General features: G+C 39.9%; 1 protein-coding gene across 4 annotated transcripts in view; it reads left to right on the top strand.

The window, feature by feature from the left end:
- PDE1C (phosphodiesterase 1C) overlaps positions 1 to 20,683 on the top strand; it is a 315,948-nt gene that overhangs the window by 280,968 nt on the left and 14,297 nt on the right. For 3 of the 4 annotated variants that reach the window (XM_059818718.1, XM_059818719.1, XM_059818720.1), the window contains 3 exons: positions 1,092 to 1,391; positions 4,859 to 4,933; positions 17,929 to 19,172. In XM_059818718.1, coding sequence (XP_059674701.1) covers positions 1,092 to 1,391; positions 4,859 to 4,933; positions 17,929 to 17,942 — 389 coding nt within the window. In that variant the 3' untranslated portion in view covers positions 17,943 to 19,172. Of the gene's footprint in view, positions 1 to 1,091; positions 1,392 to 4,858; positions 4,934 to 17,928; positions 19,173 to 20,683 lie in introns of those variants that run through there. The other variant, XM_059818717.1, reaches the window with a different exon arrangement.

The following is a 20,683-nucleotide window of genomic DNA, read 5'->3' on the forward strand; positions in this document are numbered from 1 at the left end:
GTGTAAGCTTGCACGTTCCAAACTGACTGTGTGTTCAGCTACTCAACTGCTTTTACAGATTCATTCTCTACTGATCATGGAAAAGGGAGAGAAAGATATGGAGTCTCTGCCCAGAGCCTGTGTGCACTCAGCCGGGTTTAATAACTTGAGGACTGCGCTGAGGGACTGTGGTTGCGTCCTGCTTTCCAGTGTGACGCAGGAATCCACACAGAGCCTTTGCAGCTGAGTCTGTGGGGGTATGCTGTACCTGACCTGGACTAGAAATGTAGTGGTCTCAACACCTGGAGACAAAGTAATTTGCAGCTGTTGTTATAAGTAAGCGTTGCATGAGGACCCAAGGTTTGGATAAGAAGAGCAGCAGTATCTCGAGTGGGGGAAATTGGCTTCTCTGTGATTTTATTTTTTTTTTTCTGAATGACAATATTTTGAGATGCTGCTGTTGTTCACTCACTTTTGAATTTATATCTTTGCGTATTTGTGATTGACTGTAAGACTTTTTGGGATGGAAGGTCAAGTACTAATAGCAATATATTAGTCTGCCAAGAAAGGACAGAGCCATAAAGGAAGGATAACAGTAAGTGGAAGGGAAAAGATTAGGAAGCTGGCATTGGAAGCAACCTGGAACAAGAGGGGGAAAAAGTAGATATCAAAGAATCAAGACATTTTTGTGCTTAGTTACATGGTACAGTATGAGAGAATCTGAATGTCATTTGACTGATTGTTGTGTGTCAAAAACAAAACTAACCTTGGCACCCCTAGAGCCTTCAATAGCTAATACCTCTTTTTAGTTTGCCTTTTAAGAATTTTGAGGAACGGCATTTTCAAAGGTGAACCTTATGTGGTAAAAAAAGGACATGCACATAATATACATTTAGGCCAACACGGGGTGTTTTTTTCAGACTATTTTCTTAAATGGTCTCCTGTGCTCTTTTTCCCTTGTCAAGTCAATTCCTACATTTATCTAAGTAAAAGCTGTTTGCATGTAAAAAGCTGAAGTAGATTTAGATGTGTGAGTTGTATCATTCTTGTCAAATTGACTGATAATCCTGATTTCTTTCCTCATTTTGCTTCTCTCTTTGCTGAGGATGCAGAAGAAAAAGCTAAGAAAGAAGCAGAGGAAAATGCTCATCAGGGAACAGATGAAAAGAAAACAGATGAAAAGGATGAGAAGAAGCCAGCTGAAGATGCCACAGCAGTAAAGACAGAGAACAGCAAAGAATCAAATCCTGGAGAAAACAAAAGCGCAGATTCCAATAAGAATCATGTAAATGGGACTCGGCAAACTGGGGTGAACAAACAGGAAGCCTCTCAAGGGAAAAACGCACCTAGGACAGATAAGGGAATGGACTCTCATCACGTAGTGGGAGAAGAGAAACAGCATGTCCAGAATGGTGAGTTCTCTCCTTCCACTGAAACATAAATCCAGCCCTAAAACCAGTAACTCACCTCAGTGATGGGGGAACCTAATGTCCTGAAAAAGGATGTCCTGGGCCCAAAGCCTCTTCCTGGACATTGGCATAGTCATCTGCATATGGGAATCGGAAACTAAATTTCCCAAGTAGTGTGCTTCCATAGAAGATGGGGGTCATCGTACCTGATTGGGCACTTTTGGAGGAAAGGAAAAAATGACTTTTCTCATGGAAATGAAGCAGCCTGTTAGGATACACAGGCTGAAAAGCTGAAACAAATATTCTTGGTTTAATGAACAGCTTCGTTGCTTGGGTAACTGACAGAGGAGAAGTCAAAGTTGGCTTATAAACCCTTTTTAAGGCCAATTAAAGGTATCTTTGAACTGAGTCTCAGATATCAGTATGTTTTGGGACAGAGGATTTTTCCCCGTCTCTGTTTTTATGAGTTATTTCATTTATGCTTCCTTTGCTCAGTTTTTTTATTAGGGGAGTCAAGAGCATTTTTTTTAGATTATTTTTTGTCAGAAATTTTATTCCAGTGTTCTAACTTGCTATAGAACTGAGTTAAAATACGAACCATGTTTTGCATCCAAAAAAGGTGGAAAAAAATGTTTGAAAATTGCATTAAACATTAAAAAAAATTATTAGACCCATGAAAACAGATCAGTTGCCTCTTGGCCATTTCAATGTCCTTCCCTCCCCAGCTCCTCCTCCATGAAGCCATTGTCAAAAAATGGCAGTACAGCCAGATGTGACTTGTCGGAAACTTGGCTAGTATCAGCCAGTCCAAAACCAGCAAAAAACTCAGGCTCGGAAGCATCCTCTTAGAAAAAGCCTGAGTGAGCACACAGGCTTTGAAAGTCCCAGACTCAGGCAGTGAGTTTAGATGGCAGCAGAGGCAGAAATTCTGTTTAAAACATTCCTGATATGATTCTTATGTATTTCACTTGTCTGCTGGCCTTTCCCAGTGATCTCTTCATCATTAGGTTTTTTTTGGATTAGAAGGACTATGGGGATCCGAGCTGTTATGCTCTCTTACGTATGGGATTTTTCTTCAGACAGTGTTATGTGGGTGAATAGGAATGGGCCCCTGCAAGGAGACAAAAAGGTTGGGGACATACGAAATCCCAGTTAGACTGCATCAGACTTTTCTTCTGAAATCCTTTGTTTTACATGCTTCTAACAATACAGGGGTTAAGTGTGCTCTAGTGATTTTGGCAGTACCTTTTTCTGCAATGTCTCTGCTGCAGCTGTCAAAAATGCTTTGAAAGGAATTATAATGATTTCTGAAAGTTAGTGTCTTCCTTAGGAAAAGAAATTCCGCTCCTTAATTTATGGGAAAAGGCCTTTATGACGTACAATCACTGCAGAGTCTTTGGAGACTGATGAAATCTTAACATTCATATCTCTGGGTTCACCACAGCTTCCTTTATGCCTGTATGTTAATATTTCATTGTAAAGTATTTGCCTTATTATTTCTCTGCCTTTGTAATCCCTTTCAAAGAGATCATTATGTTCATCGTTCTGCTCTGCTGCTGGCTGTATGGCAGGGTAGATATTACAATACTCAGAAGTCCCCTATTCATAATAAGTTCTATTCAATGAAAGTTCAGAAATTGTGTTGTCAGATGAGTTTAAAGTCTCTCAGTCACTCGCTGCTCCGTGTGCTTTCTCAGAGAGGTCAAACTGTGAAATAACGTATGTGTGGATGTTCATCAACTTGTCCTGCACACACTTAGGGTCAAGCAACTTCTTTATGCAATGGTCAAATAAAGCATTATTAGCTCATCATTACTATCACCCATTACTCCACTATGATGGTGGAGGAAATGTGAGAAGACTTTTGTGCTTTGCTAGATACATTTTAATTTCATTTCCTGAAGACAGTGTCCTTCTTTTAGAGGCCACCTTTGTCAGAAGACATCTCAGCCCTGCTTGGATCTGCTCATACCTTTCTGTTCCAGGAGCCCAAGTTAGTGGCAGTGTGATCAGCTGAGGAGGTTGCTGCTTGTCCTGTATTATCTTGCTTTCATTTTTCTCTCACCCACACAGTGAGCTTAGCAAGAAAAACATTAAAAGTTTTGGCTCTGAATGATAATTGAACAGGATGTGTCTTTTCCATCCTGTTAAATATTTTAAGATTTGAAAACCATTCCTCTTTTATACTGTGATGAAGCTTAACTCGAGAGAGAGATCGATCCTCTGTCATCCAAGAATAACAAATATTCCAGTGGTTAGGGCACAAAAGGGAGACCTTGCTTCTCTACAATTTCTCTTTTTTTGAGCTCTTCCAAAAATAAATATCCACTGGCCATGACTATTTTGAAGGCTGATCAGATCATCTTTAACACGTAATACCTATAATCTTGATCCAAAGGCTGGGAAGTAGTTATAGCAACAAAAATAGCAATACAAATGGAATAAGCATCACTGTAATACAGCCCTGTAACATACCTCACATTTACAAAGTTGTGAAGTGAGACTTTTACACCTTTTTGTGTTGAGGTGTGGGTCACAAATTCACTGCTACTCCTCTGGGGGGAAAGGACAAGCTGCCTGCTCCCATCTGGGCAGGCTGCTGTTGCTTCTCTGGACATCTGGAGGAAGGGTACCTTCTTTGCTGCTGTTTGGACACTGCAGCTGAAAGAGTCCTGTTCTGCTAAAGCTCTCCCTTTAAGTTATTTTTCATTTGATCTTGCATTTGGCATTCTCATTCAACGAAGGGATGGTCTGGGAAGGTCTGATGTGCTCTGCTGTATGACTAATAAAGGACAGAAAATGAGAATGACTCTGGTTAATCTTCCTGGCTTCATAAAATACACCCCAGCTCAAGTTGCCATTTTCATTCTGCATCAACCATTGCTCTGCCAAAGGCCTTGCTTTCCCGGTTTGCTACAGAGACTCTAAAGCCAGTGATCAGTGCTAGGATGATTGTTTGTTCCCTGACACCATCATCAAAGGACCAAGCCAAATTAATTTGTGGATAAAAGAAACTGTTAAAAGAAAGTAAGACAAAATTATATAGGACTCTTTGGGATATCTAAGGTGGTTCTTTAAGGCAGAGACTTATGATGAAGTCTTGCAGGATCTTAGTCCTTTAAATGCAAAAATGTTTCAGAGTCCTGATTTTGAAATGAAGGTTGCGCTCAGGTTTTTGATGGCCTACGTACAACCAGAGGGAGTATGATTTTGTATGTGTGCTTAAAAAGGTGTTAACAATTAGAATAAATTCAAAAGTAGATTGTAAAGCTTGATTTTCTGTAGGAGTTGGATAAATTTTGTCTGGTATTTTATTCTGTGAAAACGTGTTAATCCAGTTCCTTGTGAATTCAGACCTTTTCTCCTAAGGAACGTCTCCTTTGGATGTTGCAGTTTGATTGGGTTACAGACATTAATAAACTGCAGTCTGCATTAAAATGCTTATAGTGTTTCTTACTGCTTCTTTCTAGGTGAATTAAAGGAAGACAATAAGTTGGACAAAAAAGACCAGTCTAATGTGGAGGATGAATCAAAGAAAACAGATGGTAAAGACAAGATTTTATTACATTTTGTCACCCATTTTTATATGCAATCTATTGTTTCCTAAACATCCGCAGTTTATTCTAAAACCAAAAACTTGTGTGGTAACCAGAAACAGACTTAACAGAAACAGTCATTAGACTCAAAAAAAGCCATTGGGTATTCTGGGGGAAAATCATCCCTTTCACATACTGCCTAGCACCACTTACTTGTTCTGTTGGTAAGCTTTATCCATCAATTTTTGTGCAGTGCCAGCAAGAAAAATCCTGGATTATTAGAGTTGCTTAATAGGAAATGCGGATTTGTGAGGTTCTATCCTTCTGACTTTCTTTGGGCCATATTCTGCTCTCTGTTAGGACAGGCGGCATGAGAGATGCAAAAAAGAGAGCTAAGAAAAAAATCTGCACAAGGTGTCCCTGTTTTTCATGATTGCATGTTATACTATGCCAATACAAACAGAAAGCTTTCTTGACTTAATTGTCTGAGGGGGAATTTGCCAAGCGCTGTCGAACCACAGGTGTGGGAAGCAAGCAGGAGTGAGCACATCAGCATAGAGGTCCTATTAAGGATGCTGTAGAAAAGGGGTGTGGCTGAAACATTGTTGAAGTGAAGCAATCCCAAGCCATAAGACGGTTTCTTGGGCATCTGGGAATAATTTCAAATGAGTCTGAGCCTAGTGCAGAGGTCCAGAGATGTTTTAGTAGCCTCACCAAAGTGGAAAAACATCTGTAAGGTCTGTGGCATGTTTACTTTTTTGCATCTTCTCAGCTGTGTACCACAGGGCTCTGAGATAGTATCTGAACCCAAGTTCCTCCAAAAGCACTTGCTAAAGTATTAGGTAGCAAAATAAACAGAAACAAACGTTGGCAGTAGCATTTTCTTTGTGTATGTATCAGTGAAATGCACTGAAACACAGCTATTCCTAAATGTAAATAATACAGTACTTTGTTTTGATGGTCAAGAAAGAAACCCCATTGTAAGTACTGCAGTTTAGAATGATACCGTGTTTTCTTTTATTGCTTCCTTTTAAGAAATTACTTAAAATTCCTATTGCTCTAGCAAAGTGATAAGTAAGAAGAAAGTGTGATACCTCAACTAAAAATGTAGAAAAATTCATCTAGCAGCGTGTGTTAATTTCAGTCACATAAATATGTACTTTTTTTAAAGAGGCCCCTTAGCAACAATTGTTTAGGAAAATTCAATTATTTTGTTAAGAGGTCATATTATTTACGCACTTGAGTTAAGTATCTGTCAGGAAAACAGTCTTGAACAAGTACCATTCACAACTCTTTCTGTGGTCATGCAGAACTTAAGCACAAATACTCAAATAACATGTGACTCTTCAGATGTTCATGAATATGTGCAGTGCTGTATGTAACTGTCAAGGCCCCAGAAGAATTAATGGGCAGAATGGCTACTCTCCCCTCTGTGGTGGGTGATGGCTGAGCAGCAGCTGCTCTGGAAGGCTACAGCCCCGGCAGGACCAGGTGGATACAGAAACACTGGGGCTTCTTTAGGAGGACTCAGGAGCATCAGCCCAGCCAAGAGAGTAGACCTGGGTATCCGTGACTTTGAGGACCAGGTTACATTTGAAGGCCTGCACTCTCAACATCTCAGAAAGACTAGCGGCACCTATTTAGTTGGGCTGGAGGACCAAGAAGTGAATGTTTCATGCTGACTTGAAGATTGAGGGTGTGAATTTGGTTCCTTGCAAGTTGCTAGTCTTTGTGTGGTGTTAGTTATTTAATGTCTATTTGTTCTCCTGTAAGAAAATATTCTGATCATCCCCTTAGGGAAAAGACCAATACCATGGGACCAGCTGATTACAGTGAACAAGCAACTGTAAACACGCAAGGACAATTTGTAAGGCTGAATGTTTTTCATTCAGACACTGTAGAGACAGATTATAGCTAATAATCTCACTGATAGAAATCAGGAGAAAAATTGTAAATGATGCACCTTAGAAAGGGAAGTGCTAGGGTGGTGCTTCTGTTTTGACAAATACTGCACAACCTGTTCTCTCCATTACTCACTCCAGAGCAAGTCTCCTTGCCAGCCATGTGAGGGATGTGGAGAAAGGAACATTATCCATGGATAATAAATAGCTGTTTGCAGACTACTGAAAGGTTTCCCCAAACATATGTTTTCTCACGTGCCAGTACATGGTCTTTCACATGCTGGAAAAAAAGATTAAGCGGGGGAGTTAGAAAGGTGCACTCACCATGTGTAGTTTGCTGGTGGGTGAAACTCAGCCTGGACTTTTTGCAGGGTCAAGGGTACTTGGTTTTTACAGCTTCTGTTCAATATGTAGCTGGGGTGTATTTGTATTAAACAGGTGCCCATTTGTGTAGATTTACTGTGAGAGCTTCAGCTTTCTCACCACCACCCATTAGCATCAGCTAGAGTCCTGCACCCAACTGAGGTCACTCTGCTACCCTGTCCTACTGCGCAGGCATCCTGCACCCAGAGGAGAAAGCTGCAGAGTATATGTTGCATAAATCTTTGCAGGATCTGTGTCCAGGCTGCTTTTGAGCATATACAAAGTAAGTTCTTGTAATATCTTGTTATAGGAATACATACATGCCAAAATGTTTCTGTCCTTCTACTACATGCGGAACCAAGCGGCCAGGGAGACACAGAATAACTATCCCATGTGGACACGAAGACATTGAAGCTGCATGTCTACACTGTAGTCACAGGTGTGAAACATAGCTTCTGTGTCAGAGTTACCTTGAAGCTACCCAAAAACAGTTAAGTGGGCATGCCTCCAGAAACAGGGATCAGGCTCGCTGAAACAGCGAGGAACCTACGTATGCATCTAGCCAGAGCTTCATACGACTGAGTCTATCTGTACCAAAGCCAACTACTTTAAAGCTAGCTTGAGGATGGCTATGTAAGCTGCAGTCATGCCTTAGATTTCAGTCTTAACTGCTTCAAAATCCTGTGCAAGTCTCTTGAACGTGGGCTAGTCTCCTTCTCATGCTAATCTAATCTTCGTATTATTGGCTTTTTTCTGTGGGAGATACTGCTTGTAACTCAGTACTGCCCTTTTTTTCAGTTCCAAGAAAAGAGATATGGGACTGCCATTTCCCACATAAAGACACAGCCCTATCAGAGACATCAGCAGCACAAGTAGTTCATCAAATGTTTCCTGTGGGATAGAACATTTTTAAACCATTTTGGAAAACCTGCTTTTCCCATGTGAAATAGTTGCTTTTCAACACTTTGAATGGAAAATTGTAAGCAGTCACATGGAAGTAATTTTTGTCTGCATTCACAAACTTTCTTTTTTGCAATGTTTTCTGCTCACAAAATTGACAACAAAATTATTCCTCCCCATTTCAGACTAGATATAAGGAAGAAATTTTTATGATGAGGGTGGTGAAACACTGGAACAGGTTGCCCAGAGAGGCTGTAGATGCCCCATCCCTGGGAACATTGAAGGTCAGGTTGGATGGGGCTCTGAGCAACCTGATCTAGTTGAAGATGTCCCTGCTCATTGCAGGGGGGTTGGACTAGATGACCTTTAAAGGTCGCTCCCAACCCAAGCTACTCTATGATGACCACTTTCACAGGTTATCTCTACCACCTCCTCATTTCTCTCCTACTGGGAAAAGATTTTGCAATGTTAATACAAAGTTTCAGTGCAAATCTTTGTTCCGTGGACCAAAACGCAGTTTATTCAAATATTTGTTTATTCAAATATTCGTTTTCAGCTAACAATTACAGACAATTAAAAGGTTCTTTTTTTGTGTGTGACCTGGGAACTTATTATTCTAGTGGTGACATGCACATCTGCAGGTTATAACACAGTAATCTACAGGATATTTGTATCTTGAACAGCTAGTACATACAAAGCCTAATGTGTCCTGGGTATGTGTGATGAGCAATGCTCCCACCTCGTGGTCAAATCGTACCCCTGCGTTTTGACAGGTCTTCGTTTCAATAATACATTCCTCTATGCAGTGCAACAGAATATACTATAATACAGTATAATATAATATAGTATAATTAATATAATATACAATAATGTAATATAATACAATATGTAGCCTTTTAAATATACAGACTCTATGAAGAGTTCTTAACAGGCTTACCAGAAATTGAGGTTTTAGCTTTCTTTATTTTGATTTTTGTTAAGCTATACTGTTGCTTAACAGTAGTTAAAAGCCTTTCCTGTATGTTCTATACATTGCCCATGCCAACATGTAAAGCTGTCTTTTGGTCTTAATTTTTCTTGGCAATCATTCCTTGATCAGCAAGTGGAAGATTCCCTGATTAGAAAGGTAAAGTACAGGGGCTTCATTTCTTTCTGTCCTAGTTGTCCCCAAAAATCAAGTGGGAGAGTAGCTGGCACAGAATGTTGCTATCTGAGAATGCCTTTGGTATAGGAACATGGTGGTGTGAAGGAGCCATGATGATGGCTCCACAATTACCTCAGACATAGTTGAATTAACAAGATTCTTCCCAGCCTAATTTAAGGAGAATGCAGCTTTTTGCAAAGCTGTTCAACCGTTTAAGAATTATCTGTCTTTGCAGCCTCCTGAAGATAATGGTTTTCACATGTGTCGATCTAGCCAAGACCACTACGTAGCAATGAACACTAAGCAGACTACTTCTGGCAAAACCCTGCTCATGTAATCTGCATAATGCCAATGTTGTTTTAAAAGAGGTTACTCAAGCGTGTAAATGAACAGCATTTGTCTGTATCTTCTTGAGAGACATAAAAAGGTAAATTTCAGGTCATATAAATAATGGTGCCATTTCTATTTCTATTCCAAAAGATAGGCTGATTCCTCCATTATTATTGGAAGCAAAAAGCCCATTTCAGTTTGTAAGGCAAACACATTGGATTCCTGCTTGCTGCTTGATAGTGCTCTTGATATTATATGTCAGAATCCAGCAGCAGTGGCAAATGGGAATTACAATAGTCTAAGACTACTTCTAAAGACAATTTCCTTCCTTTTCTTACTTCTTTTTATGGCCTGTTATTTGAATTACATTAGAGGTTAGTGCCCCAAGTTAGAAATCGGAAAGCATTATACTGATACCTTCTGGAAAAGCACGCTTAAAAGCATGAGGGCATTTTGCTATACAAAAAGACATATTTCACAATAACTTATCTCTGCTGAACAATTGCTCCATAGTGGTGCAATATAGGATAACTGGAGGGCGAAAAAGCGTCTGCGCTTTTTAAAATCCTTTTTGTCCTCTTCTTAAAAAAATGAGCGTGTCTAATTTAGCAAGTGGCACCTGAGGCAAGCTGGAATTTGCATAGAGGGATGTACTCTGAAGAAGGTTTTATGCAGTTTTAATATCAAACAGAAGATGAACACGATGTGATGTGATCTTTCAAGCTAAATGCAAAATACGTTGTTAGCATCCTGACCTCGGGAACATTACATCACCATGGCATGCATGCTTGATGAGAATATGGGGAATATGTAGAACGGTACCTTGTATAATTATGCAGATGATTTTATAACTTGTCTGTTTTGCAAGTGTGTGTGTAAATCTTTTGGAAAACACCTGGTTTTTCTTTGCTACTTTCGTGTATCTCTTTTTAGGCCTACTTTCCATTGTTCAGCCCATGCCAGGTAGTTAGAAAGTCCTTAGGATGCTTGATTCCTTTTTGCTTTTTACTTCTAGTTTACGTGAAGTCACAAATATACGTCACAAGTTTAAACATTGGGAACAGCATTTGGCTTGATTTCAGATTTAAGTGAATATTTGGAATATTCATTCCAGACGCATGGTTAAACCAAAAATTCACTGTAGGTACTTAAGTGGGTTTTTTGAGTAGTTAACTTCACGGGAAACATTTTTTCAGGTTACCTTTGGTCCTTTTATTATAGTTGTGCTCAGAGAGAGCATGTGGCTGCATCGCTCTTCAGGGGTAACGTCCATGGTCCTAGAGGCATAGAGGAATGTGTAATTTACGGAGTGTGTTGCAGAAATTCTTCCTTGATTTTGCACCATCAGCCATTTTATTGCACCAGTCAGGGAGTGGAGCTGTGACCTTGCTTCTGCTACAGTCCTTCTTACCCCATTTAGGGTAATTTGCCTGTGCAATGATGCATAGATATTCTCTGCTTCAGCAAGAGGTGAGTCCTCCTTGCTCCCCAGCTCAATGAATTTATGTTCAATCCAATGACAATCAGGCCTCTTATTCCCTGTGCAACACTTAGCCCTGAAAGAGAAAATAAGGTCACATCTGAAGGGAATGACTGAAGAGGAGGAAGAATACCAAATGGCTCCTCAAAAGAGATCGGTGACCTTTAGCTTTCATCTTGTCCCTTCCCCATGGAACAAGTAGCTTCCAATGTGAGCATACCAGCTATAGGTATCTTACCAGATAGGGACTCTGACAAAGTAGTTTAAGTAGAAGCATTGAGACAGAAGAAATCCAGCAGTCAACTGTATGGGAATCCAAATGTAAAGACTGCACTCTACAAACTGCCAGCTGGGTGCTTGTGGGTACCTTCACGCCCTTTGCTTTGTGTGCTGGACCTCCTGTCTGGTCTCTCCCTGGGGGCAGAGGCAAAGCGATATCAGTCCCCTCGGGCTGCTCAGTCTGCAGTTCTGTACCATTCAGTCCACAGAAGCTGGACAAAGAGAAGAGAGAGTCAATTTACAGGTTAGTTTTCTGAAACTCATACCCTAATAGTAATCTTTACTACTTATTACCATTAATCGGTCCATCGCTAGGCAATTCATTCTTTTCTTTGCTTCTAAACTGCTGCTTTGCTATTCTTGATGTCAAAACCTGGGGCCTGGAGGTGATAGTAAACATAGAAGAAGAAAACCAGCAAGTGATATTAGTTGAAAAGTGCTGTTTTGAACCATGCTAAAGTATTTAGGAATTCAAGTCTAATTCAAAACAAGTGGTTGTCAAAAACTAAAGAGGCACTGAAAAAAATCCAAATGAGGATTTTTGCTTTGAAGTGATGTTTCACTTCAGCTTTAAGTAAATGGTAAAAATGAAAGTTTTGTTTGAGTTAGAAGAAAAGCTCAGCTTGATCTTTCATTTCCTCTCCCACCAAAATACCCACTCCCCAACAATCATTTTTGCCATGAGAGAAATAAAGCAATTACTTGTGTCTGACCCAGAGCTAAGTATTATCCTAATTTTTCAGTTTAGTCATTCAATCAAAGAAGCAATTATTTGCCCAGTGCTAATTACAAAATTCTGCTTCATATATTTGGCTGAAAACTTTGTTGGCTTCGATTATCCTTCTGCCTATGGCATCCCTTTTGTGCCTTGAAAAGCACTGGGGTTTTCATTTCCACCCAGGACGGAACAGCTCTTTATGAAAACCATCTAGCTTTTAACCCAAACATGCTCAGAGCTTTGAATTATGTTTGATTATCAAACATAGAATAAGCTTTTGCACTTATTCCTGTAGGTCACTTTGCATAAGTCGTCTCTAATTTCTTTCGTACACGCTTTACTCGGGAAACTCAAACGCTATTTGGTGTAACCAAACTATTGCCAATGTATTCATTGTATTTTTCTCTGCTGTTACGTATTTCCATAATGTGCTGGTAAGCAAACAACACATATTAAACCGAAGCTAATCTCTTTCTTCCATCACTGATGTGATCTCAGGTCAAGTGTAATGCAAGCTGTCAAGCAAGCATAAAACTCAACATCAGTGTGAACAAGACTAGAAATTGTTTGACGTCATGAATGATTTAGGGATAATTATGTGCCAAATCTCAAAAATCAGAATACCTTCTATGCTAATATAATTTCTCCTCCTAGCAAAATGAATGTTAAGCACTGGGTCATCTGCTAGAATAGAATGATGGTATTTAAATTCAGTTACAAAACAAATATTCAAAACTTTTTTCCAACAGCATTTATTCTTGTTTTCCCTTGCTTTAAACAGGACACAGGCACCTTCGAGTAACATTCTGTTTTCTTTGGAAAAAATAATCACTGTAAAATTTCTCATCCATTAAAAAGACAGACAACGGAGACGAATTAACTTATAACACATATTTCTTCTTCATTTCACTGATTTTCTGAACTTTGTTTCTTAGGCCTCATTCATCTCTGGTGCAACAGAAGCAAGAGAATAGCATAAATATGCAGAATTTATTTCTTCATGGTCTTAATTTTCTTTGACAAGGCTTTCCAAATGGCTTTAACAGGAGACAGGATCATCCAGTGCTGAGAACTGAGCACTGAGATTTTTGACATCTTCATTTTATTCTGAGCACTAGGAGTAGCTTTAACAGTGTTTTTCAGATGGGGACATGGACGACAGAGCACACTTTAGCACTCGGGAGACAAGAAATGGCCAGGCTTTTGGGAATAAGCTTACAAAATTAAGGGGTCACTCCTGCAAGATGCTGAGTGAGTCCACAAAAGGAATTAAAAGTGGCAGAATTAGTGATCTGCCCCACCAGCTGCAAATACTTCCATCATCTGTAGCTGGAAGGATAACTATCTTTTGGATTATGGGTTATCTGAGACACGTTTACTCAGACCATTATTTCCCCTCATTGTGCACTGCATCATTAGGAATTGATTTATTATATCAACTGCAGTACAACAATTTGTCATTTCTGTTGTCATTTCACCCAGTGCCTGGATGGAGCAGGGTGCTGGGGGAGAGCAGAGTTTGGAATAGTCTAGGCTTTTAAAAAGTGAGGGCAGAGGCTACTTTCAAACACCATGTCAACTTTCCTAGGAACACTTGAACAACCATGCTGGATCAGACCAAAAGTCTCTTTAGGTGTCTGTCACCTACCTGACAACATTTCATAGCAGAGATCTTAATCAACAAAGAACAAAACCAGAGCAATGCCTCCCCCCTACACCTTTCTGTCTTCCAGAGACCTAAGGCAGAGGTCAAATCTCTGACTTGGATAGCCTCTGATGGATTTTTCTTCCATTACTTTGTCTAATTATCTTTAAAGCCCTGGTACCTTTTTGTGTACTGGGCACTGAGGCAACACAATTCAAAATTTACTTAGGCATTATGTGAAAAATCACATCTTTTTATCGGTTTCAAATTTAGTACTTGATAATTTCATTTGGTAACCCCCTTCTTGGACTGTGAGAAACAGTGAGTAATTGTTCCCTGTTCACATTCTTAGCGCCGCTCATTTACCTTTCATTAGATTCTCCCTGCAACTCTCCCTTTTCAGGCTAAAGAGTCATAGCGTGCATACACTTTGTATATTCAACTTCCCTTCAAGTGCAACCCTTTTGATATCTGCTGTTTATGTTAGTACATAACACTGACAGTCTGTGTTACACACATGGTTATTGGGGTGTGACAAGAGAATCTGATTTTAAGAGAAATGAGAAAACTTGTAGGATTCACTTTTTTCTCCTAAATTTTCAGGAATAAAATAAACAAAATACGAAAATGTTAATTTGAATATAATTGTATGCTGATTTTTTTGTTGATATCTTTATGATGTTACATCATAAAAGCATGAAAAGGCATCACCATAGGGAGCTCAATAAGGGATGTACTGAATGCATATAGTTAACTGAGGCTCTCTTGTTTTGCTTTTTCTGTGTACTAAAACTCTAACTCAAAAATATCTTGGGGTAATACTACCTCAAGGGCGATGTTATTTGGTGGTGTGGTGGAGTACTCCCATCCTGTAGAAGTGCTCATCCAGCATGCTAAGAAGATGAGAATTGTTCATGCTAAGCACAACTTTTTCACAAGTGAACTGCAAGGTTACCGCAATCTGCTTAGAATGAAAATCTGAGTATGTAATCCTGGATAATTGTGCTGTCATCTTGTGCTTCCTTCATAATTAAGTATGGTTATAATGCTGAAGGAACGCATATTTGAGCAGAGGAAACAGGGACCATGCAATAACCTCACAAACACTTTCATCAAGAGGGATTGCCAAGCAAGCTAAGTAGTTTGCGAGAAAAACCCTGCCCATGAAATCCTTATTCCCCATCATGCTGTCCTGCAGTCTGCATTCAGCATTTATTTTTCAGGAGAGAAAATAGCAGACTTTTCTTTTAAATGCAATTTGAAAACCAGAGGGCTCAGTCTTGTCCTGACAGCCTGACCCAGCACCGGAAGCTGTGGGGAGGTGTCCTTGAGCCCTCTCTGGGCAGTACTGGGGAGGAAGGGATGGAGGGCAAGGTCAGGCGTTTGGTTGGAGCAGCAGAGACGGCCACCTTCAGAAGCGGTGCTGGGAGAGGTCAGCTCTCCACTTCCAGCTGGTACAACCGGCATCACGCCTGTGATTTACGCTCAGTGAGGAGCGTGAGTCATTACAGAACAGGTGTAGTTTTTGAGTCAGTCTAAACTCTCACCTCAGTCTAAATGCTTCTGGGGCTCTGTTCCTGTTCTCCAACTGGGTAGCAGATTGTGAAAGTTTGCATTGGACAGGCATAATAAACGCCAACTGTTAAAATGGGTAGTTCTTGTAAGGCCTTGGACTCCATTTGTTTTATCGGAAAAAGAGAGGCAAATGTGTGAGATTAATCACTGATTGTGCAAAACTGACAGCCAGCTTCCTTGCTGTATGGATACAGTCATACGCTGAGTAATTCTGTGTGAAGGAAAAGACAAACCGCAGTCCATTTTCATTTCAGTATGTCAAGACTGTATAGTAACATAGTAAATACATATATCCATAATCCAGCCAGCACAAGTTAAAAATGCTGTAATATCAACTGCAAGCTGGTAGCAGAAATGGATTTAATAATCTCCTCACAGTGGGTGCTGGTATCGCATGAAGAGCTGTAGAAGTCACTGGTGTTTACATTAGTGATCAAGGGGAGGGCCAATACTCAACCTTGACAAACAATATAAGTTCATCAGCAACACTGAAGGACTGAGATGTGCATTCAGACGAGGCTATTTCAGATAACGAAATTCAATATATGCCAAGTGAATTACTTAAAGTCTTCCTGTGTACCTAGCGCTGTATATTCACTCTTTTTCCTCTTTCAATTATCTCTGTTGATACGTACTAATATTTGCACTGGATCTATTGTGCTGAAATGAGAAAGAGGCTGAATCACGTCCAAGGTTAAGGTAGTTGTAGGGAAGCTATATTGTATTCAAAGGGAAATTCAGCTAGGAAACCAACATACCTGCTCCACCAAGTAGAAAAACAATTTAAAGCAAATGCTGTACTGGAATGTTCTCATTGGAGCTGACGATGTGGCTAACAAGCAAAAAGCAATATATGACTCAGTTCTCCGTAGGGAACTTCTAGAGTCTGGAAAAAAACGTTGCATTTTCCCTTGTTTCACTAAAGGGGATGGGGAGGGGTTAAAAGTCTTGTGAGAATGGATGGCATAGGAATGGGATATCATGTTCTGTGGTACTTCGAGCTCTGTTTCAGATTCTGGTGTGAATCAGCAAATCATTTGAGAGATTCAGAAATAATGACTGGTCAAAGATGTCATTTAGTCCAGTTAATGGATGTGTCCCAAATTATTACCTTTCCTTCTGGGTCAGTATTTTCTCTTTAAAATGTGGCTAATGATACATCTCACAGGATTGTTATGATCCTGTTAATGATAGTAAATCAGGCTGAACTTTTTAGATGGAAGACATCAAGGAAGTGTAGTACTATTGTTATGGCTGTTACTATTGCCCATTGTAGATTATGCTGTTGATAGTGCTGGGAATGTGGTAATTCAGTCTAAATAAATCCAATGAAATGCTGAAAGCTTAATTTTTTACAACAGTATCTTAGAATTGCATCAGTGAGCAAGATATTGTACCAACTTACAGGGGACCATCCGGAAAGAAAAAGTCCCCCTGCTACTACATAGTAGAAGAAAATGATACCAACTCACTAACAGATCTGTGCAGCCATTGCTATACATTCATCAAAGAAAATGCAATCTAGCAGCAAAGCCTTAGACCTTTGTTCTGCCAGTCTTTTTTTTTCTTTGCCCAAAAAAAGCAATATATTATTGAAGGCAAAAGAAGCTGGTTTTCTGAAAGGAGCCAAAGAGATTCTGATGTAATAACACCTTCTGAGGCATGCCCAGCCTTACAGATAAATTTGTCTCTCCTTGGGCTGCATCTCCTTGGTTGAGAGACCCTTTCAAATGCACTGTGAAACTCTGCTGGCATAAGCATTGTCAGAATAACAGTAGCTAAGCAGAGTGCCAGGTGTATTCAGATAACTGGTTGGGACGGCCAATATAAAGTAAAATATTCATGTTCCTGTTTGAAGCTTTTCCAGAGGATTTTAGAGGAGGGTATGAGGAGCGTTGGATAGAGTGTCCTCTTTCATTAGAAATTGTCCTCTTTCACTAGAAATAAAGAAAAATGTTTCTTGCCTACATTTCTTCCTGAAGATGCACTTGAGGTATAACTACATAGAAAACAGTTATGTTTGTACATTCAGGAAAATGTTAGTCAAATATAGCCTAATTTGGAGAGCAAGGGATTATAAATATTTGGCAGAGGGGTCAAGCAGATTGTAAAATGCACATGCTTTGTTAGATCTCAGGCACCTATCCATACATAAGGCTGTGCTTTTCATGGCAAGCTCTTTGGGAAAAAGGGGCTTTTAAAAGGTAGTGCTCTTTTGTGTTTGGAGCATTTTCTCTTCTTCACCTCAAACCACATGCACAACATTGTTGCTGTCATGAGCAAAAAGGTACAGGAGGAGCTAGTGAGCAAGGGTGATCAGAGAGCCCTACAGCAAAGAAACCTAATGGGATCTCTTGATCTAAGCCTGCTGGACTCTGTTACATGACCCCATTGATGCCAAAGGTTGCATTCCCACTGGCTTAGTCAGAGAGCAATGGATTTCACTTTGTGTAGGATAGAATGATATTTCCAGTTGAGCCAATATGAGGTATCGCTTTGGTGCGCCTCACCTTTCAGCCTTTCAACAGTTAAGCAAAGCTGCACTGCTTGGAGGAAATGAGGCTGTCTAAACTGATACCCTTCTTTTTCTTTCCCAGATTACCTGCTTCCTGGACAAAGGGGAGAAAGGCAGCATTTGACGCTTTTCTTTTTCTTTTTTTTTTTTCCAGATACGGAAGAGTAAAAATATATAAAAAAAGAGACTGCAAATTTCTTTCATCATTTTAGCTGAGCTTCTTCATTCCCGTTCTCCTCCTCCTTCCACAAAGACCAGTTTCTGGGGAAGGCATTAAACAACTGTCAAAACACTCCTCCTCCCACTGGCTACTTCACAGCTAATGACTCTGGGTTCTAGGGTGGGGGCCTTGGTTTTTTGGGTCAGTTTTGGTTTTGTTTGTTTTTTCGTGTATGTGTGCATTTTTTGTTGTTCTGGGAAGTTTTTTCTTAAAAAAAACAGTGGTGATTTCCTGATGCAAATGGTTCCATTTTTCTGGACAGGTCGAGCAAATAGATGAGAGTCATCTTCAAAAGCTGGTATTGCCCTTTGCTGTGCCTCAGTTTATGAAACCAACATTAGGATGATGCAAAAGAATATATAAAAAAAAAAAGAAAACTTGATAATACTTCACTTTTACTCTTTTTCTTTTCCCCAAGAGTCTTTTCCTATTGCTGGTAGACAGAATTTGTCAACAGTTTTACCCTTGCCATGGAAGATTTTATTAATAAGAATGGTGAATTTGTAGTCATTTGACTATTTGTTAGGATTTGATATCTTTCCCAGGTGATGCAATGATAGCAAAATATTTTCGTTTCTAAACAGCAGGCAGACTCAGTCAACCCTTGATTTTTTTCTGGTTTTGCACTTAGTAATAGGAAAGAAATAATCAATGAAAGCGATATTCCCTTGGGGTAAATTTTGTTGTCGGACTCTGAGAGCATGCACTAATGTACTGCTTGATGTGCCTGCCTTAACTTGAGATTACAGATAATGAGCTGTTTCCCACATTTGCTCATGGGCTACTAGTAACCACTCTTTTTCTGACCTGAAGATCTAAGAGAAGAAGGGCAGCAGGGAATCACATGGATCAATTCTTACTTTCATCTCAGTGTGGTCTTTCTTTTATCACTGACTGAATGGACAGGCCAAAGAAAAAGAAAAGCATTGCTGGAGAAGTACAGACAGACAAAATCAAAAAGAAAAAGTGTGTCCTAAATACACTGCTGGAGTTGGTGGATAAAACTGTCTCATCCAGTGGAGTTAGATACATGGAAAGTAGCCATCATTTTGGCCCATTTTAAAGACGAGATGTTTAAAAACTAACTCGCTCAGTCCTTTATTCAGGAAGGTATCTTTGTATGAGAAACGTCAAACACATATGTAAGTGCTTTCCTGGCTTGGGATCTTGGTAGGGATCCAGTTAATTGTACGTAATTTTAACTGTCTTATGTGGAAATCAAGACACGTACACACACATACAACTGTTTTTTGCCTAACTCTTTTTTCTTCAGGATGAGGTCTTGCTGTGTTAGTCGTCTGTGTCTTTTACAAGGAATCAGACTGCTGTCATGGCTCTTTGCTATGTGGAGAACATGAAAAACATTGGCTTAGGAAGGTAAATCTTTGGTGTTTCCTTTTCATGTTCAAAAGCACAGGACTTTACCACCAGCCTATATTAGAGCTTGGGTCTCTGTTTCTGCTTAAACTGTGCATGTACAGGGACGAACTTCTTGCGACACTAGCAAAAATCACAGCAGTGAGCTCAGCCTCAATCTACATTTAAACGTGAATACCTTCTCACTCAGGAGTGTTTGTATCTGGGATTTTGATTATTGAGGCTAGAGACATTTTGAGTTCTTTTTTTGGACACCAGAGTTTGAGATTTTTCAAAGCCAGAGATTTAGATGAGGTTCATGCTGTGAAAAGGTTGCACTTCAGTCACATGTTTTCAGAAGGAAGAAGTACAAAAATAACTCTTGCAGTTCTTAGAACTCGCAGCTGGCTTCACTGAACCAGCTCATTTAAATAAAATAGATATAAGGGCACGTAGTGTTCCCATTCGTGAGCTCCTGGTTCAATGGTAGCTCTGGGGTAGATTTTCTGAGGAAAGCGGGGTGCTGGGAGGACAGTGGCCCTGCAGTCAGCGTCAAGCACGCTCCGTGTCGTGTGACAGGCACAGGGCTGTGTCACCACATAGCACTTTCCCACCTCCCCTTTCCCCCCCTCCATCAGCATTCAGGTCTGATAAGAGTGGTAGAATATGACTTCCATCCCTGACCAGGCTCTTTGAAGGCATGTTGATGAAATACCAATAATGCAGAACTAAATACTGCAGCAGTGACTCAGTCCCTGCTTAGTCAGACTTCTCCCTGAAATCAGAGGGAACATACTCTCACCAAGTGTTTGGTCAGAGGTGCAGGATGATTTAGTCAATATTTTTTAAGTTACCCTTACCTAATGTACAGTGACTAAAGATGCCTTAGATAATGCACAGTAGAATAATAATAATTAAAAAAACCTAAATCTTTTTCTTCAGCTGCTTCTGATATATATTTTCTTTCCTTCTGGGAGTGACTTCTTTCAAGCAGCAAAGCCAGACTGCTTAATTCACAACTGGTCAGTTCTTGTTTCTCATGCACTGGCACAAAGGTGTGAGATCAGACTGGAAAATGTTTTTCCTCAATTGTTAGTGTTATTCACCACCAGCAGGAGCTAACAAGGGAAGTGGTGGATTTGCCATCTCTTGGGGACTGCAGATCAGAGCTGCCGTTCTAGAAGAGATGCCATGGTCAAAATTACTGATCTCGGCACACAGGTATGCAGCAAAATGTTTTGCAATATATAGGCAGTCAGAGCTAGCTCTAACATTCTCCTGCTCTTCTAAAATCATTTGAATACGCTATAGTGGATTATTAGCATTTTTTAGA

Source organism: Gavia stellata, chromosome 6 (genome assembly GCF_030936135.1).
Source record: "Gavia stellata isolate bGavSte3 chromosome 6, bGavSte3.hap2, whole genome shotgun sequence".
In the NCBI taxonomy this organism is placed as follows: Eukaryota; Metazoa; Chordata; class Aves; order Gaviiformes; family Gaviidae; genus Gavia; species Gavia stellata.